Source organism: Hypomesus nipponensis, chromosome 4 (assembly GCF_054491055.1).
Source record: "Hypomesus nipponensis isolate SF chromosome 4, ASM5449105v1, whole genome shotgun sequence".
NCBI lineage: Eukaryota > Metazoa > Chordata > Actinopteri > Osmeriformes > Osmeridae > Hypomesus > Hypomesus nipponensis.
In genome coordinates, this window is record NC_140364.1 from 15,758,019 (window position 1) to 15,785,122 (window position 27,104).

General features: G+C 46.6%; 2 protein-coding genes across 6 annotated transcripts in view; both read right to left on the minus strand.

The window, feature by feature from the left end:
* The window catches only part of LOC146295847 (plectin-like), a 61,367-nt gene that overhangs the window by 25,810 nt on the left and 8,453 nt on the right, over nucleotides 1–27,104 (minus strand). The window contains exons 2-5 of one of the 5 annotated variants that reach the window (XM_084697029.1): nucleotides 3,510–3,571; nucleotides 1,795–1,809; nucleotides 806–895; nucleotides 259–294 (exon numbers count right to left, since the gene is read on the minus strand). In XM_084697029.1, the coding sequence (XP_084553155.1) occupies nucleotides 259–294; nucleotides 806–895; nucleotides 1,795–1,809; nucleotides 3,510–3,571 (203 nt within the window). Of the gene's footprint in view, nucleotides 1–258; nucleotides 295–805; nucleotides 896–1,794; nucleotides 1,810–3,509; nucleotides 3,572–4,902; nucleotides 5,033–8,742; nucleotides 13,294–27,104 lie in introns of those variants that run through there. The other 4 variants (XM_084697028.1, XM_084697031.1, XM_084697030.1 and 1 more) reach the window with 4 other exon arrangements.
* LOC146295848 (uncharacterized) lies at nucleotides 19,153–23,277 on the minus strand. Its single transcript, XM_084697037.1, has one exon. It carries the CDS (start codon nucleotides 21,136–21,138, stop codon nucleotides 19,153–19,155), a length of 1,986 nt encoding a protein of 661 aa, XP_084553163.1. The 5' UTR covers nucleotides 21,139–23,277.

Sequence of the window (27,104 nt, forward strand, 5' to 3'; positions counted from 1 at the left end):
ACTTCTAGCGGAGCACAGATGGAAATACCTGACGGAATGTGAAAAATGCAGTGAAAACATTCTGAGCGATACAAAAACCAACCTAGCCTCATTCCTCGTCTATAAGAGTATCAGAACACGGGGTTGGAATTGGATGATGCTGCACAGAACGCTGACATGGCACAAGACAGGGAAGTGACATCATGCACCATCCAGCAGCCACCTGGGAGTGACACATTCCACAGCAGCAGGAAGAGCCCACAGACGAGCCCCACTCACCAACCGCACGTTCCTGACAACGTCACGTTCCCTTGGCTACCACAGCAAGAGCATCGCAAGAGAAGAGGGCACAGGGAGAGGGCTCAGGTCAGGGCAAAAGGTCAGCAAACAGGAATTAGAGAAAGGAAAATCAGGGTTCAAACAAGTCAGTGCAGAGAGGTTACGACAAGAAAGAAGAAGCAAAGTAGGAAACCTTGTGGTTAAGCAGTTATCACTGAATGGTGGGTTAAAACGCCAGAGAGATTAATTAAACAGTCGATGCATTGATGTTTGGTCGGATTGTGGCAGACCTTTAGAGCGTGTACTGAAATGATTGCAGTCCGTTTATTACAAGTTATCAGTTGAACACATGCAAGAAGAGGATGAGAACAACCCACGAGGCTGTGGAGAGACAGCCTCGTCTGAGTCGCACAGCCACAGTAGGACTGATAAAGCAACGTAAGTGAGTGGGATGTGGAGGAGAAGATGGGAGGGAGGGAGGGGAGCGAGGGGACCAGGGTTTGTAGAAGCAGAGGTCCAACCCCAGCATGGGAGGTCGGACACTCACCAGTGTCTCTCCTGAGAGAACCTCCAGCAGGGAGATGAGGTTGTGTCCATCTCTCAGGTCCTCGTAGAGGTCTGTCACATGTCGCTGAGCCTAAGGAGAAAAAGAGGAACAGTTAGACACAGACTTTACATGATTTAGCTTCTTTGTTTTTATAGATACATGCTGTATCTATATATGCTGTAGAAACCAACATAAGCAAACAACTTCAAAACAAAGCTCTGTTTGTGAGAACCTCTGATCTGCTGAGGAGTCGCAGTTTAATGTTTCTTATCTTTCTCTTCTTGTTGTCTGACCTGAAGATCAACAGTCTGAAAGCCTCCTGTGTTTTAGTTAAGTCTTGTTGTTTAATTTGTACTGATTATCACGCCTGTTACGTCTAAACTATGTGAGAGTGACTCACCCTGTTAGTGTCGGAAACTGACGGTTCACTTCGTAACCATCGTGCTATCTGAAATTACTCTGATGAACTTGCTTATTTGTATCTTTTCATTGTGCAACACACACAGCAACATAAACACACACCATACTCCACAGGTTACCTAAGAGATGCAATCACAGCGTTAAGTCTGCCTGCTGCGAGAAGCACCAACCTGATAATTATCCAACCAAGTAACTGATTATAGGGTGCTGGGAAGGCATGATTGATCAACATGGGCAGAGATTTAGGCTACTGCAGAAGCAATTGGTCAAGCTACAAAGAATCTTTTCATTCGTCTAATAGCCTAAATGGATTAATAACAGATTGCATGATCATAAATCCTTCAACTAAAATGAACATGTTTATCTAAGTTTAAATGCATCATCGACACAAATGGAATCAGACTGAGAACTTTGTTGGCAGGGGGGTGAGGATGGGCTTAGAGGGAGACTGACACAGGGAGGGCAAGTTAAAGGTTAGAGGATAAAGTAGCACAGCAGGGGGCAAACAGCTCTGAAACACATGACGCAACCATGTGTCCACTCAGCACAGGCCTGGAGACAGCACCTACCTCAGCTCTCCAGTGCTGGAGGAAAAGGGTGAAAAGACAGAGTTAGAAATGAAGAAGAGGAATAAAAGATCACATGAAGCTTCTTGTGAACAATGAGGGTAAAGAGAATAGAAAACACAGACACGTTTAACTGCAATGGACAGAACACATGAAGAGAGATGGGAGCTTGATAAAGTCCTGCAGTTCGTCCTATGGATGTTTTTATCGTCAGTTTATTTTTCAGTGTCCGAGCAGCAAACATACAGAGTCTGTTTTCATCTTCATTATTATAACCTGCAGCAGTTCCCCCCAAACAATCAGTTTGGACTCATTACTTCAACTGCTGCCCTATCTGCCTCGTTCATAGCCCCACCCTGGGTCTAACCCTAACCCTGGGTCTAACCCTAACCCTGGGTCTAACCCTAACCCTGGGTCTAATCCTAACCCTGGGTCTAACCCTAACCCTGGGTCTAATCCTAACCCTGGGTCTAACCCTAACCCTGGGTCTAATCCTAACCCTGGGTCTAACCCTAACCATCCTTCATAGCCCCACCCTGGGTCTAACCCTAACCCTGTCCACCCCTCATCACCCTGAACTCCAGTGTCTGCAGCCCAGATGTGGAACCTGACCCCAGCCCCCCCCCCCACACACACACACACTCACACACAGAACCAGCCTAAACCCGAGCACATGTGTATTAGTCACTCTCACACACGCACCGGGAATAGCTAGTGCGTGCCTTGCATTGTTCTGGGGAAAAAGGCCATGAATTAGAAAAACATCAAGGTGATTCCAGGACAAGTTGTTTTTACTTTGGAAACCGTAGCAGCTAAAATGCAGTGTGTTCATTTTAACATTTGCATGTTTGATCCCTCTTCCACCACTAATCCCCCAGAGAGAAAGCAAAATAAATGGAAAATGAGCCTCTGTGCTCTCCATAGCCACAGGCAGTCTGGGTTATCTGAGGACACTCCTCATGACTCCTTCTCTCCCTCTACTTTGATACCATGCTATTACAAACTGCTCCCCTAGTCCTCCACTACTGCATGAGGTATGATGTGGCAGAGCACACCAGCACAGACAGAAGAGATGGCTGTCAGGTCAGGATGTAGCTACAGCAGGACCCCAGGAGCTCTCCATGTCACTAGGACACGGATTCTGGTTTAGCGGAGGTTAGGTCATACCTTCATCAACTACTGATTTTAGAGGACAGTGTGTGTTAGTGTGTGTGTGTGTGCGTGTGTGTAGGAGATAGTGTGTGTGTGTAGAGGACAGTGTGTGTTAGTGTGTGTGTGTGTGTGTGCGCGCGCGTGTGTGTAGAAGATAGTGTGTGTGTGTAGAGGACAGTGTGTGTGTGTAGAGGACAGTGTGTGTGTGTAGAGGACAGTGTGTGTGTGTAGAAGATAGTGTGTGTGTGTAGAGGACAGTGTGTGTGTGTATGTGTAGAGGACAGTGTGTGTGTGTAGAAGAAAGTGTGTGTGTGTAGACAGTTTGTGTGTGTAGAGGACAGTGTGTGTGTGTAGAGGACAGTGTGTGTGTGTATGTGTAGAGGACAGTGTGTGTGTGTAGAAGAAAGTGTGTGTGTGTAGACAGTTTGTGTGTGTAGAGGACAGTGTGTGTGTGTAGAGGACAGTGTGTGTGTGTAGAGGACAGTGTGTGTGTGTGTGTAGAGTACAGTGTGTGTGTGTAGAGGACAGTGTGTGTGTGTAAAGGACAGTGTGTGTCAGATTCCTACCTTCATCAGGTGTTTGTTGATCCACTTTGTGAAGGTCTTTTTCTGGACCCGATCTCGTTCATCTGTGAGGAGAGAAGGACGTTCCCCATATTATACTGTATTTTTTAAATTCATATATCTAATTTTATGACTGTTTGGAGGAACCTTTGGGTGGGAACCCTGGACGTGTTCAACTGCAACAATGTTTAGTTTGTTATGAAACCTCAGGATTTTGCAGTTAAATATTTGAATAACTCAAACTATGCATGACTGCATCCAAGACCATGGATAAAGGGCCTCTAAAACAGCACATGCTTGAGTGACTGTTACTCTGACCAGGGGTCTGTTACTCTGACCAGGGGTCTGTTACTCTGACCAGGGGTCTGTGACAGTATTACCAGCAGGTGTTGTGTAAATGAGTTGTTTCCCCACCAAGCAACCTTTCTGATTTATCTTTACTCTGAAGTGTGCAGATCAACTGTCCAGAATCCCTCTCACTTCCTCACGGTGCTCTCTGTTCTGTTCAGGCCGCTGAGAAGGTAGTTGTCAAGGAAAACAAACGGTTACTCTATCAAAGGCCCAAACAGCATTTGGTTGAAATGAGGATTACAAACATTCTTACTGGCACCACATGGAAGCCCAGAGAACATGGACACCATCCCTGACGCGCGTGAGGAGGAACCGGGTTTGATCGCCCAAGATAAGTTCTCAGATAAAAGAGGATCTCTTTGAGCAAGAAAGCAGGACTTTGGGCAATTCACAAAATGTTCATTCTTACTATCAGACTGGCATTCAAGCACAAATACTTCTGTTTTGAGAATTCTTCCTTCAGTACCTATGAAGGACCCATCTGTTTTCCTGACGTTGACATGTGTGTGCAGAAGCCAGAGGTCAGAGGGGACTCCAAACCAACACTTAACATTCCCCAGCCCTTCTCGGTTTCTAACATGATAATAGAAGCTTGAATCAAGTCATCCCTTTCATGTGATTTCTGTTGTGTCTGTTCACATAGACCGGTCAGTGCCAGGAAAGTTGGCTTTTTATGTTGAGACTTAACACAAATGTTTGAGGTGAGATGCAGAGATATCACTTCGTCTGCAACTCATCTGGCTGGTAGTATCGAGCAATGAAAGGCAACTCAAAGTGTATATGACAAAAAAGAACTCAGATCCAAAGAAATCTTAATTTGACCACATTTCTTCACACCAACTGGACTAGAGGACCAGTCCTAAACCTAACCCATAAACACATCTGACACAAAGTCTAGATAATAAACATAAACATTTCATATATTGTATGTATAATAACACCTACAAACAGACACCACATACAAAGCACGGACAAGCAGAATTCCCATCATATCTAAACTGATCAAAACTCCCAGCAGGACTGCCGTTAGACTGATAAACAATACCTTTTCTTCCATCGGTGGCCTTAAGAGCTGCCTGGTAGTATCCCTTCTCCTCTGAGAACACAATATCACTTCCCACACTGCTGCAGGAGCCCCTGAAGCCTGGCTGCACTGCCATCCTGGTTCAGAGTAGCTGTGCCACCTCACACACTGCTGAGCCTGCTGCACCTCCCGGGCTGCACCTCCTGGGCTGGACGGAGGAAGTCTGGTGGGTGTGTGTATAGTGGGACTTCCTCTGTGCAGCTCTCTCTCCCTATTTTCCTCCTTCATTCGCTCAAGCTCTTTTTTCCCCTCTCTCTAACTGTTGCTAAATGCAATGTCAGGACCTGCCATTCACTGTGGTATGTGAAGCAAGAGTAACCTCCCATCTCCACCCCACCCCACCTCCCAGCCCAGCCACCCAACCCACCCAGCCCACCTCCCACCCCAGCCCTCCTCTTCCCTAAACTGAAAGCAGACACAGACAGACCACAGCTAAGAAGAGCAACTGTGTTCAAATATTCTTTTAGACTTCATGGAATTAGTGAGCTGTACAGTCACAGCCCACTGACAACTATTCTTCTTACTTGAGTTACCACAATGTGTTAGAACAGAGGCTGCAAGTGTGTCTAGTGAAGGTCCATTTATATGCCATAATACATCACCACAACTCACACAGAATGCCAAGCCTGCATTGTAGCAGACCAGACCAGGCCCTGCAACACAAAGGCCTCATTGAGCCTTTCAACACACAGCCTCATCACAGCGATCCCACTGGGCTGAACGTCCCTGTTTCCATGAAAGTACAAAACCGGGCATCCCCTTCATTTAGGACGCTTGTTTCCGTCAGGAAAGCCACACACAAAAGCTACGGTAGGTTTGGACGCCAGGAAGTCAAGAAGCATTTCAAGGAGTAAACAGCTTCAGAGTTTGAGTTCAAGCATTTGGCTTGTATTTGTTTCTTTAAGTGGTTTCAGATCTTCTGTCCCAGCATTGTTTGGAGTGGTTGGCTGGAGGCTGTTCAGCAGTAGATGTGAAGATGGCAGACAGACAGAGATGAGATGAATAGACACCAACAGACAAGCAAGGCATTGAGGGTCTTGAGTGGGACTTCCATAAAGAGTTTCAAGTCGTGGTAGACTAAGATTAATAGCAGCCTTGTCTGGATGATCCTTTACAGACAAATTCATCCAAGAGCAAATAATAGACGGTTTAATAGTTGATACTTTCCACACCAGACCCAGAGCTGGCTTGGAGGAGGTTTGTGCAGGTGCTAGTTGAAGGTCCTACGTGACCCGGTTCTCCTACGTGTGACCAGCCCGGTTCTCCTACGTGACCAGCCCGGTTCTCCTTTCCCTGGGCAAGCGTCTCCTGGAAACATCTCTGGGAGAACCAGATTTTTTCCTTATGAAGACATCGCCTGCAAGACCGTGACAGCAGAAAGTTCTGGATGTTTGCTGACGGTGGTTCACTGTCGGGGCTTGAGCAGGGGACCAGCTAAGTCCATCCCTGACAGGCGCCACTCCACCCTGAGGCACTGTGTTATGTATCCCTCAAATAAAACCCCAACCCCCTACCTGTCACACACAGCCTCCGATGGGCAGAATCCTACTCACCTAAAGCAAGACAAGACTGCATGGTGCATGGTGAGAGAGCATGGTGAGAGGGCATGGTGCATGGTGAGAGAGCATGGTGCATGGTGAGAGAGCATGGTGCATGGTGAGAGGGCATGGTGCATGGTGAGAGGGCATGGTGCATGGTGAGAGGGCATGGTGCATGGTGAGAGGGCATGGTGCATGGTGAGAGGGCATGGTGAGAGAGCATGGTGCATGGTGAGAGGGCATGGTGCATGGTGAGAGGGCATGGTGCATGGTGAGAGGGCATGGTGCATGGTGAGAGGGCATGGTGCATGGTGAGAGGGCATGGTGAGAGAGCATGGTGCATGGTGAGAGGGCATGGTGCATGGTGAGAGGGCATGGTGAGAGGGCATGGTGCATGGTGAGAGAGCATGGTGCATGGTGAGAGGGCATGGTGAGAGGGCATGGTGCGTGGTGAGAGAGCATGGTGCATGGTGAGAGAGCATGGTGCATGGTGAGAGCGCATGGTGCATGGTGAGAGAGCATGGTGCGTGGTGAGAGGGCACAGGGGCCAGACTGGAACAACGACTGGCTATCCATAATATTCAAATATGACCACAAATGGTGCGCTGGCACCCTTTTATATCCACCACTGGCACGTAATGGCCTATCACACTAAACTGAGACTTGACCGTAACATTTCTAAAATACTCAAAAGCACAAATAAACCTGTGTTATTCTTTAAAGGCAGTTATATTGGGGTGATTTAAACACGGCTCTATTGGGATTTTACCCCTGCAGTAAACAGATTCCATGCCAAGATACGTGAGAGGTGACAGGTTTATGAACATGGGTCAGATGCCTGGAGACCTGACATCCCCCACATTCCTCCTTGGGGCGTTCCCCTCCCTCTCCGCAGAGAGACGTCTCCTGATCACAAACACCCGGAGAGGAACGCCTCAATTCCTGAGACCCACCAAACCATCTCTGTGCATGCGACAGCATGATAGCTCATACTGCAGAGGACTGGAATGTTAACAAACACAAAGATAACACCGTTTGAACGTGTACACATGTAGATACTGATTTACCAAGACAGCGCGAGCGGTTGTCGATAGCGACCGCTTCAGAAGAGGCTGATGAAAACATGGGTTTATGGAAACCATCACCTGCATTACTAACATACCTCTGGTCAGAGTCACCACATAACAACCCTGCAGGCTGCAACCTATCGATGATCCTTTATATCAACCTGTGAGAGACCTAGTGGATGAACAAGATCCTTCTAGCAATCCTGTTTACTCCAAATCCAAAATCCTCAATTCCACCTGGTTCTAAGAACTCCCTGCAGAGTTGTGTTCTCATCACAGATGAACACAGGGTATGGCCCGACAGTCACAAAACATCTCCAGTCCCCAATAACTTCTGACTTCTCTCCTCCAAACATTGTCATCAGGCATCAAGGCTGTCTGCACATGTTTAGAAGACCTCCCTCAGAAGCCAAAACAATGGCATTTATCCATCATATGGATCTAAAATAAACAAAATGCCTCCATGCCTACATTTGACAGTTGAGTGACAGACAACCATTCAGGAATTGCTCTTCTTTTATTGACTTTTATTGATGAATAACACTTTCATCAGACACTTTGCTCCAAAGACAGACAATACGTGAATAGTATGTGCTATATAATCATGTAGTGGAAGTGTAGTTGTAACTGCAACAGCGGTCCGTGCTGTGGAACATTATGTTGAGCTTGGTGTCGCCCTCTTCTGGGTAGAATAGTAAATGACATCTATCACTACAAAGACAAAAATATATATTTTTTATTTTACTTACTTTTTACTTCTAAAACCATGAATGTCTTGGCACGTTGCTAATCTAAGCTGTGACTACTGTAGGTTGTCTATCCAGGGACAACATAGCGGGCTAAACTGTGACTCATATTATTGGACAGTCCTGCTGAGAAATGTCATGTTTGAGCTGTTACCAGGACAACAGACCAAAACATTCAGAAGCTGGGAGCCCATCAAATAGTTTTTCAAATATGTGTGGTTTTATCCCGAAGACCCAACATTAAGAACAACAAACTTCTTTGTGGGGGTAGGGAGCAATTGGATTTCTGAGTTTCATGAGTAGCGCAGAAATCTCAGTTGGGCAGCTTAGGTCTAATCGAGACATTACCATAAAACAACATATTCACTTAGTTGGAATGAGGTTAATCTCCGACCCTCACAAAACTCTTTCTCCCCCTTGCAAAAAAAAACAGTTGGAACAGCTGCTTACCTGCGCAGCACATTCTGCTGTACAAATGTGAGCCCACCTCTCCACAGCTCATTTCGTGAATGTAATTTGTGCGTCCACAAATTATGTAACGGTCCAAGGCGCCAATCGAAGTCATAGCTGCGGCGGGGACTTCTTTGCTATTCGCCATCTGAGCACACGGACTCTTAAAGTGCGGCGCGCAACCGAGCGAACTTTCCGTTCGAATCTCTCCGAACAGATTTTCTTATAGGTCCTACGCGTAACAAAAGTGAAAAAACAAGGGGTCGTATCATATTGCAAATTGTCAATTCTTAACTTTCCAGGGCCCTGCCCTTTTTCATTTGTTGTGATTTGTTAAATGAGCGCTTGTTCACTGCCGTCCGATACGCGTCCTTCACCTCCGTACACAGCAGACCTAAACACTGGACCTGTCCTGTGAAGGACATCCAGCCAAAAGATTTTCATACACCCGCGCTGCTACAGTGGGGAAAGGAGACTGTTTTGCACATGAAGCTGTAGCTAATGCGTGTTTCCCCCCAATTACCACCTTTAGGCAAAGCACTCTGGAATCATGTCAACAGCTGATCTAGACCAGGCTGGCATTGTCGAAAGAATTAAGACCCAAAAACGCGATTAAAATCGAATTTGATGCAAAATATCATTCGTTTAAATACAAAGTATTATGCGCTAGTTAACGACAAAAAAGCACACCAGTCAAGTCCATTTTCTTTATGAATTCATACTAGGTAACGTCTTGTCGCTTAAAGGCGTTGTAGCCTAAATATGACACCGTCGAGAATCACAGACACAAGAAAACATTTCACATTCTTACGGCAACAGTTTTTAGTCACCTGACAACTTTCGACTGTTGATAAAGCTGTTTATCACAAAAACAGACGTTTTTTTTATTTTCTTCTCAAAGCCACACTTGTTTGTGAAACCATACCATTTTAAGAATTTCCTTTTCAATAAAAATATAGGCTACTATATAAAATATGTTCAACATTCATATAGTGTCTAAATGTCTAGAGTACAGTGTTAACAATCCATGTTGCTCACTGGTAATTAGAATGACAAAGTAGACATATGACGTTTATTCTCCAAAGTGTCTTTTAATGTTATTAAAACAAAGACAAATATGGGGTAAATATCCTGTTGAAAGAAATCATTCTTAAACACTTGGTAATCAATCAGGCCTTTAAAAAATTATTCAAATCAATTGAGAGGGGAGGTTCCACACTGATATTGAGGAACTGGCAGTTTGTGTACCCACTCAGTGTCTGGAAGTTGACTGAGATGTTTCAAATCAGCAGTTATGTAAACCATTACACTACATCGACTGAGCAGTGCACCGATTTTTTTTCAATGTTTAAAATGTTCCCTATTATATATCCTTCATCAAAATTTAAGTATATGGAAAACAGATAATAGCATGAAAACCTATTCCAAGTTAAATACAACTGTCAAGGTCATTTTTTATTTACTCAAATCGTCATGGTTTTCTTGAATATGAACGGTAAGACTAAATCTCTGAGTCATAAAACAGGAGGTAAATGATAGTTTTTGATCTGACTTACTCTCGTTGACAATGGAAGGTTGTAGAGTTAACATGCTACTGTATGAAAAAGTATTAAAACTTGAATAGAATCAATAGAAAATTACTAACTATTTTTAAGGCTACATGATAATAGTTTCATATTCAAAACACTACTAACTCCTAATCATATAAAGAATGTACTGAACAGTTTCTATCATGTAATCAATCTATCAGTAAGACACCCCTTTTCAGCATAAACAAAGTAAATAGCTAAAAGTGTTGGGTTGATGGAGGATGTGTCCAGTGTTAAGCGGAGGTAGTTGATGGCATTATCCCTGACAAGATTAAGCCAGTTTTGTTTCCGAAAGGGCGTGGCCGCTTGGCGTAATCTTCATCCTATGAGACACAACAACACAGCACTCAGAGAACACCTGCAGTGTTTACCCTTCCTCCAGGAAGGACATGCCACAGTACACACTGCAGAGGACGTGCCAAGATGCTCGAGACACACCTGTGTCTGCGCGTGTGTGTCTGCGTGTGTGTGTCTGCGTGTGTGTGTCTGCGTGTGTGTGTCTGCGTGTGTGAGTGTGTGTAGACTGAAGCTGAGTAGCAGAGAAGACACTGAATGTTGCGTACAGGGTCAGAGGAGTGTGTTGAGTTGAGCCTGGAGGGAGGTGCCGCAGGGGGTTTATGAACGGATCAGATAAAGACCCAATAAACAACCAAGGTGTAAACGTTTATAGTGCTCTGTCAACTTCCTAAAGTTTCAAAATGCCACACTAAAACAAACTACACTGTAATTTCAAGGCAAACTACAATTGACAAACTACTCCTGAACTACAATTGACAATAATTAATAAAGCAAACATTGCCACCATAGATCTAAAACAAAGTGTTTATCACTGAAGAATGATCATTTGCAGAGTACACAACAGATCCACTCAAAAAGATTCACCGGCTACTCCAAATCCTGCTGCTTTGAAAGTAAAAACTGCCAGGATCTATGATTATGAAGGTACACACAACCAGACACAGATTCCTATAGGGTCTAAAGCACCTGCCCCAGACCATGGGGGAACTACTACAACTTGTTGTAGCTGTAACTAGGGTACACACACCGTCGTTGCCATGGAGTAAATCATCATCTCTCGACCTGTGTGTGTGTGAGTGTGTGTGTGGTCAGCAGCATGTGTGCTTTATTTAAACTGGCATTGGGTAAGAACCTTTAGCCTACTCACATCTCCCAAATCTGACCTCCAGTCTACCTGCCATCTCTCTCCTTCACACGGCAAGTATTCCTCCCAGCGTTGGCCTGTATTTGAGGTTGATATTTTATTGTTAGTGCACTGCATTCATTGCGTGTTTTTCAAAGTTCAGTGCCACTCCCTCAAACCACAACAAAGGCTGCAGGTCTACTATGTGATATTTACACTGGTAGCACTGGCTGTGCTGTAATAAGCACTGCAACTCACCGACAGTCCTTCTTTATGTATAGTCTGTAGCACCTGGTGAAGTGGTGACACTAACACGCCTCCCATGCAAAACAGCTGAATGTTGGCAAGAGGAGGAAGAGATAATCTGACCTAGGTTTGCAGAGTAATGTTTGCCAAACATTTTTCCAGTCCAATATAAAACATTGTCTTACTTGTTAGAAACAGCATGTTGGGTTGTATAGGCCTAAGTGGTTTGTAATGATAGAAACCCCACCCTCTATAGAGGTGCTGGTCACTGAGGTTTGTTTATAGAACTCAGTCCTGCAAGTGTTCCACAGTCAATGTACTGAAAGTTAGTCTTCACAGAGTAAGCCAAGAGAGTCAATATGTTACAGAAACGGCCATACGATGGTCTGCTCTAAACAGCCTTATTTACAATATGATGGTCTGCTCTAAACAGCCTTATTTACAATACGATGGTCTGCTCTAAACAGCCTTATTTACAATATGATGGTCTGCTCTAAACAGCCTTATTTACAATACGATGGTCTGCTCTAAACAGCCTTATTTACAATATGATGGTCTGCTCTAAACAGCCTTATTTACAATACGATGGTCTGCTCTAAACAGCCTTATTTACAATACGATGGTCTGCTCTAAACAGCCTTATTTACAATACGATGGTCTGCTCTAAACAGCCTTATTTACAATACGATGGTCTGCTCTAAACAGCCTTATTTACAATACGATGGTCTGCTCTAAACAGCCTTATTTACAATACGATGGTCTGCTCTAAACAGCCTTATTTACAATATGATGGTCTGCTCTAAACAGGGCCTGGCTTCTCTCACGGTACAACACTGCACGGACAGACAGATGAGAAGAAGGTCTCCAAGCATCCCCTGAGGCAAACAACATAACCAGCTTTAATACTCAAAATACCCACTACTGGATCTGCACGTTAACTGGTAATTGGCTGTCTTAAGGGAATGGTTGACAGTCTTGTTTCATCCACCCCCTCTCAGGTAAAAAATGTTTATGGTCTCTGCACACCTGCAGGCTGTCAGCCAGGCATGCAGGCCAGGCCTGGGGGCTGGGGGGGGCTGGGAGGGGCAGCAAGCCCATGGCTGACAGGGGTGACTTTGACATGACACGTCTGTCCCACTTAACGACGCAGACCAGCGTTGTTTAATTGTTAATAGCATCAGTACATTTTCGCTTTTTACATTGTGAACATACCCCACAGGAAGGGAGGTTAGGGTTGTTGAATGGGTGGATAACCACAAGCAAAGGGACTTCAGCAACAGAGGAAAGATATGCCAAGCATTTTCATATCTTATGTGACATGTCAATTGTTTTTCCCTCTTCTCAACAGTTCTGCAAAAGTAACCTTTAGATTCCTACTCAGATCAACCATGGATAAGATACTTTTCTCAAAACACCAGGACACAAACACAGTTCAAATCTGGATGTCATTAAACCCACTGGATAGACATATTACGGCTGCAGACTGGAACTCTGAAAGTCTGGAATACAACGAGGCAGAACGTCCCAGAATTCTCTAGGTCCATGTCGTCATATTACATCCAGCATTTACAGGGTTAACAACCTTAAACACAGCAGGAAATGTAGAGGGGGGGGGGGCGGGGGGGAGAGAGAGAGAGAAGAGAGAGGGGGGAACCAGGGAGTGTGATCCACACACACATACAAGAAGAGGAGCAAGTCACTACGAGTAGAAGTGACCGGTTTCTTTTTCTCAAACTTCACATCTCCTCCCCCCTCTAACCCCGCAGGTCAGACAGAAACAACTGCGTCACCATACCAGGAGTAAGCCTTGAACACAATTATTGCTTGCCGTCTTACCTTGTCTCTTACGTATCCTCCACTGCCAAACAGCGATCAAAGTAACTACGTGCCCCACAACCACCAGGGTTGGGAACACGTTTCCAGGGGGGCTAGTCGGCATGGGGGCTGGAACAGAGTGGGTCACTCGTACAGTCCGGAGACAGGTGGGAGGATCGGGGGAAAAGGTGAGGGGGGAGTGGAAAACCAGGAGAGGAAGGCTGGGGGTGTGGTGCCGGACTTAAAACGACAGCGACAGCCAACTTGCTCGCGACTTTGCGGAGATAGCAGCGCGAACAAACGTTTCCTTTTTTTTCTCTCGGTGTGACTCAGACTTTCAGAGCTCCCTGCCCTGTCCCGCACTCTCCCTCTCCTCCTCTTACTAACTTTAACAATCCCTCCCTCTCTCCGACTAGTCGTCTAGTCTACCCTATAATTCTTTCGTTTTTGCATTCTTTCCTTTACTTCTTCACGGTCAAGGACTGTACTTGCTGCAGCCAGGTTGTAGTAAAAATAATCTTACAGAAGACAAGCACACCCCACTTTTCTCTGAACAGTTCGACTGTCATGGTCATGCTCTCAATACAAGTCTCCTTCCCTGTGTGCTTCCAAAAAGTAATTTATCTAACACACTGTTTAAATACGAACAGCCTGGTCGTCGTTCATCAGCTAGATCTCACACAAATAAAACACGTCGTTAAACTTGATCGTTTCGAATGTGTTTAAAAGTTAAGAAAAACGGTTAGGCCTATTAAGAAAAACGAAAACGGAATAAATGATTTTATTTGAAAACATATGGATTCCACCATTGTCACTCCTGGATATTTTGTTCAATTGAGCTCAAATCTAACTGACGGATTTTCCAAGCACGAGGAATGAGTCTCTTGGGAACTCCAAAACTAAGTGTTCATCCATGACGTCATTCTGCACTGGGCCATAAATAGGTGATGCCGGTTTGGTTCCCAGTGTTTAAGGGGCGGGGGACACGCGGGAAAGACCAGAGAACGCACACACGAAGTGAGACAGGAGGCTGACCTTCATGAGTCAGACAGTGGCTCGAGCTCCACGCCATCTCTACTATTCAGTATAATTCAATTTCAAACTGGATCAGAGATGCATCTGTCTGGATGAGGATGTGTGTATTTGACTCCTACACAAAGTGAGGATGATAGCTGATTTGGTCATCTCCAAGGATCACAAATGGAAAATTGCATAAGGTGTCACCAAGTCTCCACAACTATAATCAGACTTCACGTCCATGCCAAAACGAACAGTTTCCAGAAGAAAGCTTCTGCAGTTACCAAACCACAAAAGTAAACATGGTGATTGCTAAATGTCATTGGAACTTTGATTGGAACCAGGTTGTGTGGTCTTATGAGACTAAAAGAGAGTTATTTGGAAACAAATACCAGAAGTGGGCTTGATGCAAAAACAACCATGAAGAAAATAACCTCATTGTCAATGTGAAGTTTGGTGGTGGTGTTGTAGTGCTGTCAGGGTGATTGGCAACAAGGACTCTATCAAGGTCCTGGAGAGTCGAGGTCACAAGCTTCCCGTATATAACTGAGCCATGGTTTGGTCTTCCAGCAGGACAGCGCCCCACCGCATTCATCCAAATGAAATGACAGACCATATACTGGAGTTTTAGTTTGAGTGTCAGTTACACTCTAAATGGCAAAGTGTAACCCAACACCTAAAACCATGCCACGAGATGCATCTCTTAAAGGGGCCAGAATAGACCCAACACAGGGCACAGGCAGTCAATGACAGTGTTATATAAAGAATCCAGAGCAGCTGTTCGCTGTATACTATACGTATCTGAAGGGAAGAATGAGAGAAATGGACCAATTACATGTGTGCAAAGCTGGTGTAGGAATACCCAAGTCAATTTTATAAACAACACTACAAGTTTCTGTCATTCTGCATACTTAATGATAATTAATAAATACTAAGAGGTTGTTTTGCGTGTGGAAGCAGCCAACACGGTTTAGAAGACCTTTCTAGAACTTTTTCTGGATGGAAACCATGGGTTGGGCTGTATAAACACCAGGGGATGTTCATTTTCTTACAGGATGGAGACTTAAGTACGGAAAAATTATTTTGCCAACCAACCGCTAACAAAGAGCTCTCAGTTGGAGCCAGTTGGTTTAAACGGTACAATGTGGGCCTCTGCTTACAGAAGCCTGGTCAACCATCAGAGTGGAGCGTCTCATGTATACGTTTCTGTCACTTTTCATTTCAACAAAGGCAAAGAATTAGGAAAAAATAAAACCCAACGACACCGTAGAGCACAGTAGGGGCTGTACTATGACCAAGGAAAACACGGCTAATCCCATATCTACCCTGACGACCTGAACAAGGAACATGACAAGACTGTGAACATCTGTACCTCCTGTGTGTCTCACGGCTCCGTGCCTGACCACATGCTGTTCCTACAGCCTTAAGCACTGCCCTCAACAGCCTGCTCTGTAGGTCTGAGTCTGTTTGAGAGTGAAACACAAAATGGCAGCCAGTGAGAGAGTTCCCAGTCGGGAGCACGCCCCTAGGATTTATAACAGGAACATGATCCCTGTGACAACCAGACGGTGTGCCTGGAAGTCTCCAGAAGAAATCTGAAGCTACAACTGAGCCTCTGTATCAAATGACCACACTGGTGAGTAGAGATTAATTCATGAGTACTATTAATATGAGTTATATTAAAACACTCACTTATCAAGTCGTGCTTTTAATTGTGCTGGAGGATGTTAAGGCATGCCACGTTTTGGCAACCCAGCCCCTAGGTGAAAAAGGCTCCTTATGTGAAGTGATACAGTGCTGCCAGCCACCCACCAACCCTGTAAGCAGCCCTGCTGTCACAGCACAGTACTTCTATACTGACACCTCTTGGTAAAAACACAGAAGTGGACCACTGGTAAAACAAAGTTTCCTACCTTGGCTCTGATGAATCAAAGCTTCCATGAAGTTTCTACCATCATCAGTGCCGGTCATAGCGTGTGAATAACTCATATCACAATACGACTCAAACAGTGGAGGAAAGTTCTCTGAGTTGAATCCATGAGGCTCCCTCCTCTACTGTTGGTGGTTTATTACTGCAGCAGTAGGCTGGAGGCTGGGAAAACAGGCCAGGTTTAAAGTGGCATCTGGACTCCATGCAGAAGTTCAGCCCTCGCCCCGATCAGTACAAAAAAAGGAAAAGCTGAAGGGATTTCCCAATCTCTGCTTAGTCATGAAACAGCCACGGCATGAACCCATCTGACGCTGTGTGGAGAGAGGGGCTCCACAAGGGTTGTTCTGTTTACTTGGAGACGATGATGAAAAGAAAGCAAGAAAGTTGTGAGATAAACAAATATTTATTAACCGTGATCGATTTAGCACTTCCCTTCCCCCCATCTTCAGTAGTTCCTTACAAATCTAGAACTTCATTATGCTGAATCGAATTAGACTGAGGTATTCTGAAAATGGAATATCATAAACCGCGTGAGTAAGTAAGAGGTTTTTACTTTTGTTTCCGATGACATAAAGTACTGCAGATATATACTATGTGTACTGTAGTGTCCCATGGACAAAAAGTAAAGTTGTTCCTCCAGCAGATGGCAGCAGGAATTCCATAAAGATCAAAAAGTGCAACTGACCCATGTGGCAGCACATCCTTATATAACTACACCTTCAAGGACATGTGTTCTAAAAGGACTTAGAAGAATTATTGATGATATCAGAAAAAAGAATATCAGAACATATAATGTTCTTTCGATATGTTTTGTTTGTCATATACAGTAGATCATCATACAAATATAATGATACTGTTTAAAGGATTTCAGTTGTTTGTCATTACATTGTATAAAACTGTTTGTATAAAAAAAAACGGGGGCTCTGTTGGTAAAGACAGTAATACAAAGCCTAGGCTGTGCTGACAAGATCTTTGCATTAAATGCAAACAGACACACAACTGGTAGGCCTCAAATATCTTTCACACTTCTCCACGTTGCAGAAAAAAGGTGCACGCACAACCAGTCAATCACTAGTACCTTATTAGCCACCAGAATAAAGCTCTCTGTTAGCTTGAGTGATATAGATAGGCCTACCTCCATTTTACTGTATACATTTGGAATCAGTAGTCACCCCACTGTTAAACACAGAGCACATGCCTCTGTGCTCATTTCTGCTCTGACTAGATGATGAAGAATCTTCCAGAAGCCTAGAAACGCAAGCCTGGCTCTGCAGCTCACGGCAATAAGTTACATAAGAGGAGCTTCATTTGTACACCCGACTTCCCTCCACTAGCAGGGGGTGTGGAGGGGGACAGAAGCAGGGAGGAGGGGGACAGAAAGTATGCATTAGCAAATATTTGCAGGATACATAAATCATGGAGGAGGCTTGCAGGACAGCTGCCCATGCAAAGAGCAGGGGAGAAAGGGGCCCTGATGCACAAAGTAAATAAAGGCACAGCCGGGCTGGGCCCAGCACACTCTGCTGCTCCAGTCCTTATGAGAGCTAGCGACAGATAGCAACAGCTAGCAGCAATTCTTATGAGATCTAGTGTCAGATAGCGACAGCTAGCAGCAGTCCTTATGAGAGCTAGCGACAGATAGCGACAGCTAGCAGCACAACAGCTACACAGTTGGCTCCTTCCTACGGTATTTGCTGAAGCAAATCCAAGCACGGTGCATTTGTTTCGATAACCTGGTTTGAAGTATTGAAGTAATTCAATGAGCACTAAGTTTGAAGATATCTTTTTTTGGGGGGGGAAGTATGGAGCTGGTTTTGCCTGGGGGCATCAGATTGCAACAGTGAAAGGCCTACCCCAGACTGTTCTCCAACACGTTGATGTATGCAATGAGTGTAACTGGCCTGGTCCAAACCCATGCAGAAAGCATGATCCATACAGACGTGTTTTAAATTGATTGATAACGTGGCATGCCTGCAGAGATCCCTGCTCTACACCCTAACACATTTGGGATGTTTGCTAACCACGCCTAATCACCCGACAGCAATGCCCATCCTCACTAATGCTCTTCTGGATGAATGGATGCAAATTCCTGCATCAGTGTTCCAATGTCTGTTGGGAACCTATCCCAGAAGAGTGGAGGCAGTTACAGAAGGAGGGACCAATTCCATATTAGTTCCCATGAGTTTGAAATGAGATGTTTGACGAGAAGGCCTAGGTGTTTGTATACTGAATAGATGTTACCATACCTTTGATCATAATATGCTGTGTTGTTCTTTACAACGTTATATTTTGGATGTGAATCTCAAGCACTTTGGCAGTCCTCTGTTCAAAAGAAAGTGTTTTTAAATGGTGAACAACATTGACACATACAACACAAAAATAACAATTCAATCGCATGCAAATATCAAAAACAGGAAGATAAATACTCAAAAGATAATTAAGGAAAAACAATGTAACAGTAGATTGAATGTGTTATGCATGCATCCACAACCAAGCAATATCATAATAGTAATTGTTTACCGTAAAATGACAAGGCCATTACTTCTAACACTATCAAAACCAATTAACCATAGAAACTCCTCCAACATATTTACAAAGACAAACCATTCCCACAGCAACACGAATGACATGACGGACAGAGGAAGCAGGAAGGAGGGTGGAGGAGATGAGCTCTAACCTTCTAGGGAGTCAGGCCAGACCTTTGTCACCTCCTGCTCATCCTGTGGATCCTCAGTGAGGAAGCCCCAGTCTCCCTGTGGCAGGGAGCTCCGCAGGGCAGCGACGGGGCACTCAGAGGGGCCCACAGGGCCCGCAAAGGAGGCCTGGAAGGAGGTGTCCTTCTCAAGCCCGAAATCTGACATCATGTTAGTAGTCGTGGAAGTCTCCACGACACCGTACGACTGAGAAATGGTTGTCGTCTCGACGACTTCCTCGGTCACAGTGACGGCTTTCGGTGTCAGCACGTATGACTTTTCGGGGGTCACGTCGACCACGGTGGTCTCCTCGTGGATCATGTGCTCAGCCAAGGGGTCCACATGCCGCTCTGAGAGGTCTGTGACGTCGTCGGAGACAGACATGTGCTGCTCTGAGAGGTCTGTGACGTCGTCAGAGACAGAGGGCGGAGGGGAAGGTAAGTCAACGTCAGAATCTGGGTCAGGTGTGTCAGCTTTGGTGAGTGGGATGGGCGCCTCGACCTCTATGGCTTCTGTGTTTACGACAGGTTCGCTCTCAGCTTCCTCTGCAGCTGCAGGCATGAATGGCTCAGGTTCCAGCTCCTCAATGGCAGCTTCTGGAACAAGCTCTTTGGGTTCTTCGAGAATCTCAATATCTTTCTCGATCTCAACTTCCTGCAGAGAATCTTCGTCGGAGGAATCCACCTCTGGGACGTCCTCGACAACGACCACATCCTCCTCTTCAGGGACATCCTCGACAACGACCATATCTTCCTCCTCCTCCTCTTCTTCAGGCTCAGAAGCTCCGTGCGGTTCTTCTTCTATCTCTTTGACATGGAATGCCTGAATGATCTCTTCTTCTTCTGTCACTTCAGCAGGCTGGATGGCCTCCTCGGTTAGTTCTTCAGCCAGCTCCTTAACGGCAGGCTTCGGTTCCTCTTCTTCCAACCAAGCTGAGGCTTTCTCGACAAGTTCCTCAGTAACAACCTCCTCTTCCTCCTCCTCATCCTCATCCTCATCATCTTCCTCCTCCTCTTCCTGCTCCTCTTCTTCCACAGTTGGTTTGATCTCAACCTGCTCAACCGGTTCCACTGCCTTCACCAACTCAACCACCGTCTCCTCAACAGGCACAGGCACCACCAGCCCCTCAGGCTCCACCTCCACCACAGACAGGACCGCTGGGGCTGCCAGGGCCAGAGGCAACACCTCCACGGCCGCAGGGACCAGCACCTCCTGGGGGATTTTAGGCTCCAAAGGAACAGAGACGGGGATCTCAGGAGTCGGTGGTTTGACCTCCCTGGCTGGAGCCGGGGGCCTGACAGCTCTGCTCTCTGGGGGGAGGTTAGAGCTTCTGAAGCCGCCTCTGCCCTGGCCTGGCTCCTCGGCCCAGCGCTCCTCTCCCCTGCGGAGATTCTGGCCTCTCCCGAAGAAGGTCTGCGTGGGCACGTTGGGCTCCCCCGCCGGTCCTCTGGGCTGGTAGGAGCCTCTGAATCTCATCGGGGGCCTGTCCGACACGGCCTCCTCCTCCCCGCCCGGCCCTCGCTTGTGCCGGTAGCCCTGGCGCTCCACCATGGCCTCCTGGCTCTCTCGACCGGCCCTGGGCTTGGGGACGTAGGAGGTGGGGCCCTCCACGGTCTGGACCCGGGCCGCACGCCGCATCACGTCGAGGGTGGACGCAGGGCGCCGGATACGCTGCAGGGAGGAGGGCACAATCTCTGCCGGCAGGTGCAGGTAGTCCCTCAGGTAAACAATGCCCTCGTTGGTGAGGTAAAAGTAGGCGTGTTTCCAAGCAAACGTCTCCCGGACAAAGCCCCGGGACTTTAGGGAGCCCATGGTCCGGATCACCTTCAGGTTCGAAACCCCCTGGATCTCAGGGTGCATGCACTGGGGGCGCTTATCCTTCTTAGTGACCATGACGCCATCCCGGAACAGGAGCTCATAGATGGCCCTGAGGTCCGCTATGGGCATTACCATGCCAGCCACCATTTTGAATTATTGCCTGATCAACAACAAAGGATGTCAAGCACACTGAGTATCGTACCTTGTGTGAGTGGTGAAGGTACTACAGGCAGGACAAGCTACCAGAGTCTTTCAACTAGATTCTACCAAAAAGTACAAAATGTTACAATGTGTTCTTTTGACAGTAGTCTTGTCCTGTCTTGGAATTCAGTACAAAAACAGCTCCCCTTTAAACTAATCTCTCTGAACCAGTCATTGGAAGTACAAAAACTACAGTCCTGCAGTAACAAAGTGTCTTAGACAACGTGGAGAAAAGTAAAAACCCACAATCCCTCCTACCTTCTCTTGGATCAGGGGAGAAACAGCCCGGACTGGAGTCAAGCTGGAAGCAAGGGGGTGTATGCAGGGAAGGCAAAAGGAAGGACGCCAAGCAAGCAAGTTAGCAAGAGAGGAAGAAGAGACACACCCCCTCTGCATTAGAGCACATGTGTTCGTACACTGTGTGCCTGAAGAGGCCCCCACCAGGCCTGGACACACCCCCTCACACACTGCTGCAGGGCGGGTTGGGCTCAAACCCCTGAACAAAGCAGGAGACAGTCTGTCCATTGCCTCTAAAAGGCTGAAAGCTTATCCAACATTTCAGGTCTATCGTATACAAACCAAGCCTGGGCAGCAAACACTGATGTAACTGTGTTTTTTTCCTGCTCCAACTTCACATGTTGGTGGAACTTTGCTTCACCTTTGGCGACGCACAGATTAGGATTGGCAAACAGCAGTTCAAAATGGGGGAGAAGGCCACAGCAGATGTCCAAACTCCACTCACAGAACTGAAAAAACATGTTGCACATACTTGCACATGTGAACATGTGAAGTTCAGCAAGGGAACAGCATGTCCCAGCACCTCCAGAGAGAGAGAGGGGGGGTGTTGGTTCTTGCACTTCTGCTCTGAATTCAGCACTGGATTTCTAACTCAGAAACTATCACCGAACTGAATAATCGCACGCTACAAAGAATGGTTGTGGTTTTCGACTAGTTTCGACACCTCTAATCAGTTTGCCAAGAATGCATTTGTGCAATATTTTGAATCCTGGTGTGTAGATGTTCCACGAAACAGCTGGAAACTGCAAACAAACAAAATTCATGAGTATTTCTTAGTAAATACTCATGAATTAATTACAACTTAAAACAAATTTTATTTACTTCCATACTGACCTTAGTCAGTAGTCATTATGACGTGTTATTACTATCCAATAATTGCACGTAGTTTTTGACATGCATGTCTCTGCATACAGCTGTTTGCATGTACTGTAATGTGTTTAATGAATGATGTGTGTGTGTGTGTGTGTGAGTGTGTGTGTGAATCAGCGAGTGTTGGAGTGAGTCTGAAGGGAGAGGATGAGGGCCGCTAGGCACGCAGGACTAGAGGGGAGAGGAGAAGACGCCTTCATTCATGAACCCCGCAGAAGAAACCGATAAAGGTCAGAAAGCCTGGCTTCCCTGGCTTCCCTGGCTCCTTCACGCGTGCGCGCTCCCTCAGTCGCTTAGCGGGCAACATGAACGACACAACTGAGTCTGTGTCTTGAGGGGGGATCAAAGATGTAATGGATGAACAATGACTGAAAGGTTATTTATAAAACAGTACAGCGATGTACATCAGTGTAAAAACGTTGAACTTCTTACAGAGGCATAAAAAATGCCTAGATCTATTTAAGTCATTCAAATAATTAGAAATAGCTGGAGAGATTTGCGCTACAGTGTGTGACTGCTATGAGTCTTTAAAAAATAAAAAAATCAGGGCAAAGGCCACAACTCCTTAAGCAGCTAGAAAGTGAAACCTACACCAGCATGTCCCTTTCCCTGCAGGATGCTGACAGCTGAGGGCTTCTGCTGGGAGCCATGTGCTGCACAGATCTTTGTCCTGCAGATCAGAGTGGGTTCTGTCTGGAATATAACCTCTGGAATTGAAGTGATGTATGTGAGGAATAAGTGCTTCCAGAATTCCAACAGGACCAAAAAAAAAAGGGTCTCGATCAAACTATTGTATCTCGATGACGGCTCTGACGGTTTTTAAAAGCAGCATCCAACCACTTCCTTGCAAATGGCGTGTTAAATGGTTAAATGGAAGGATATTGGCATGTGCTTGCTACCACGTTAAATTCTATTTAGTACAATTTTTTCTGAATTTATTAAACTTTAGAACAAATTCCCCCTCTCTCTCCTTCCCCCCCTCTCTCTCTCCTTCCCCCTCTCTCTCCTTCCCCCTCTCTCTCCTTCCCCCTCTCTCTCCTTCCCCTCCTCTCTCTCCTTCCCCTCTCTCTCTCTCCTTCCCCCCTCTCTCTCCTTCCCCTCCTCTCTCTCCTTCCCCCTCTCTCTCTCTCCTTCCCCCTCTCTCTCTCCTTCCCCCCTCTCTCTCCTTCCCCTCCTCTCTCTCCTTCCCCCTCTCTCTCTCTCCTTCCCTCTCTCTCTCTCCTTCCCCCCTCTCTCTCTCCTTCCCCCCTCTCTCTCCTTCCCCCCTCTCTCTCTCCTTCCCCCTCTCTCTCCTTCCCCTCCTCTCTCTCCTTCCCCCTCTCTCTCTCATTCCCTCTCTCTCTCTCCTTCCCCCTCTCTCTCTCTCCTTCCCCCCCTCTCTCTCTCCTTCCCCCTCTCTCTCCTTCCCCCCTCTCTCTCCTTCCCCTCTCTCTCTCCTTCCCCCCTCTCTCTCTCCTTCCCCTCCTCTCTCTCCTTCCCCCGCTCTCTCTCTCTCCTTCCCTCTCCTCACATGAACACTGCTGTGGTGCCATGTGACTGCAACTCTTCTTTTGTTTTGACAAGGACTAGAATTTATGGGCCTGAGATCCATTTAAGAGCTTTTAATAACTTTTTGTTGTTGTTGTTGCACCACTGAAACATTTCACCCAGGTGTAGCTCCCTGTTCAGTGTGACTCTGCAGCCCCTGGATGAAGCCCCTGAGGACAGGGAGAGACTGAGAGTCCCTCCAGCTGTGAGGCCTCATCAGGCCTCCTCTACATGACCCACTGTGAGCCTCGTACAGTAGGTGACCCACATCAACAAGATGAATGCCCGGATCTTAAGTGGTAAAGTAAGAATGTATGTCTAGCAACTTGCAATCTGGAAGGCATAAGACTGAATAACAGCCTTCCTTACTCATATTTCCACTGCTTTCACTATGATCGTTTACCACACCGCTCACACACAGACTAAAGTATTACAGTACCACTCACTCATCTTCCAAATAACTGCTTTCAATTCTTGTTTGCAGGCCACATGTTAAGTGTGACACAGTCTAGTTACTACGCCTCCTTCTCCCACTGTCTGTTTGCTGCGGAGTTCCCCCTGCAGCCCGCGGAGTAGAGTAGCAGACTAACATAGCCCTCTGTCGCTCACCACGGGAACAGGCACCCTACACAGCCCTCTGTCACCACGGGAACAGGCACCCTACACAGCCCTCTGTCACCACGGGAACAGGCACCCTACACAGCCCTCTGTCACCACGGGAACAGGCACCCTACACAGCCTGGCTTATGGAGTCACGCACGGCAGAGCGCCTCGACATCGTAGAAGAATCATCTCCCATCATGAAGACTCATAAGGAGGATAACATCTGAGAATGTTTGTGAAACTGTCAACCTTCAGATGATTTCAGAGCTGAGGCCCTTTCATAAGCTCAGCTGGATGACGATCGTGTTTAGAAGTTGTGTGTCGCCAGAATTCAGTGTTTCCATTGTAAACAACCACAGGCACATCTGAGGTCAGGGTAATAGGAACCAGGAGATTAGCCCCACATGGAGCAGCCGATCAGAGATACACCCTTTCAGCCTGAGCAGCATTAGGCGTGCAGGTCTCGACACACGCTGATGACTGGTGCACTGCAGGACTCCAATACATACGGTACCATTCAAAACTTTACTGCTTGTTCTTTCAAAGCCCAAAATGAAAGTAGACGTTTAACGTTAAACATAAGAAGATGAAAGCGTGAAGATATCACAATCTATTTACTTTAATTTTAAACAGGCTGCAGCTGATGAACATCAAAAGATTAAGCATTATTTTTATCTGAAGCCTGAAATTCAATTTCTGCAACTCTTGCCCCGCATCTAATTTAGAAACAACTAAGGCAACAAGAAAATCTTCCCCTCTCAGACCGAGTCAGTTTGAGAATGTTTTTGTAAGGAAGTGTTTTCCTATGAAAGAGACAGCAAACTGGGCAGACAGCTGGTGGCAGCTTGTGGCCTTTAGTTCTGAAGCCCAAACAGTCCCACAAGGCATCACAGGCACTCTGACACAGCCCAGCAGAGGCTGAGAACAGATCCTGGAGGACAGATGGGACAGTCTAGACCGGATAGGACAGTCTAGGACAGAGAGGACAGTCTAGACCGGATAGGACAGTCTAGGACAGAGAGGACAGTCTAGACCGGATAGAACAGTCTAGGACAGAGAGGACAGTCTAGACCGGATAGGACAGTCTAGGACAGACAGGATAGTCTAGACCGGATAGGACAGTCTAGGACAGTCTAGACCGGATAGGACAGTCTAGGACAGAGAGGACAGTCTAGACCGGATAGGACAGTCTAGACCGGATAGGACAGTCTAGACCGGATAGGACAGTCTAGAACAGACTATTCCCATCTGTCTGTTAAACTAAAGTCAGACTTTGGAGCAAAACAATGTCTGTCTTTGTATGTGTGTGTGTGTGTGTGTGGTTGTAGGTTTGTGTGTGTGTCAGATCACCCTCACTGTGAGTCACCACTGAAAACGCCAGCAGGGCGTGGTCACTCAAAATCCCTGTTGCCCTGACAACAAGCCCCACCATCAGAGGAAATATGAGTGGATCCAAGCCCCAGGCAGGACCGTGGGGGTCAGGACTTAACTGTACCTGGCACCAGCCAGGGCACAGCCAGCCTGCTCCTCTCCCTGGCACCAGCCAGGGCACAGCCAGCCTGCTCCTCTCCCTAGCACCAGCCAGGGCACAGCCAGCCTGCTCCTCTCCCTGGCACCAGACAGGGCACAGCCAGCCTGCTCCTCTCCCTGGCACCAGACAGGGCACAGCCAGCCTGTCCTCTCCCTGGCACCAGACAGGCCACAAGAGGAAACCCCTTCAGAACAGACCCTGACCTTCGCCCTTTCATTAAAACAGAGCCGTGTGCTTAAACAATCATCTGAGGAGGTCTCTAACTGGCAGTGTCGAAATCTGCCTCAGCGGCGATGACAAGAACAGAGAATCTCTCTGTGGCTGTCACTCCTTCAGGTAAAGATAGGGGTGTTTCCTTGACAACTCTCTGTGGATTCCTCATGGCTGCATGGTGCAACAACAACAGCCACAGCAACAGTCAAGCTGTCCCGCCAGCCCACTGTGAACCACAACAGTTCAGACACAGCAGTGCTGCAAGCTGTCACACACAGTGCAGGCACAGCAGTGCTGCATGCTGTCACACACAGTGCAGGCACAGCAGTGCTGCATGCTGTCAGCGCAGCACCACACAGAGGAGCAGGGGAAGGCTGCTACTGGGCCAAAGTTCAACTGAGAAAATGGTTAAGAAACAACTGTTCATTCATGAGACTGAGGCCAGTACCAAGACATAGCGACTGTCAAGCTCCTCGCCTCTGCTTAGCTCTTATCTTCAGTTCTGAAATGGTTCACATAGTTAAATGTGGGAATGTGGCTTTTCTCCATGAACACCCAGAAGCTTCCGCACCTCCCCCGCACCTCCCCCTTCCCTGGGAGGGTCTCCAGGAATGTGTGCTTGTGTCACACCTCGTTTCCAACAGACATCAGCCACCATTGTGCCGGAGAACATCACTCCTCGCAGGCTCTGACACAGGCGATAAAGGAAATAACTTATGTTTCTTCAACAATGCTTCCTTTGCGAGTCAAAGTCCTCCGCCAGAGAGTCTGGAGGTTATACAGATACATCCTTCAGGGTGTGACTAAGGAGCTAAACACAGACTAATACGCTACAACCAAAAAACGATTTGGTTACCCCCAGGCAAAACTG

What these genes read in the sequence shown, in the direction of transcription:
- LOC146295848 (XM_084697037.1), bottom strand. Translation starts at nt 21,138, where the DNA reads ATGGTGGCTGGCATGGTAATGCCCATAGCGGACCTCAGGGCCATCTAT.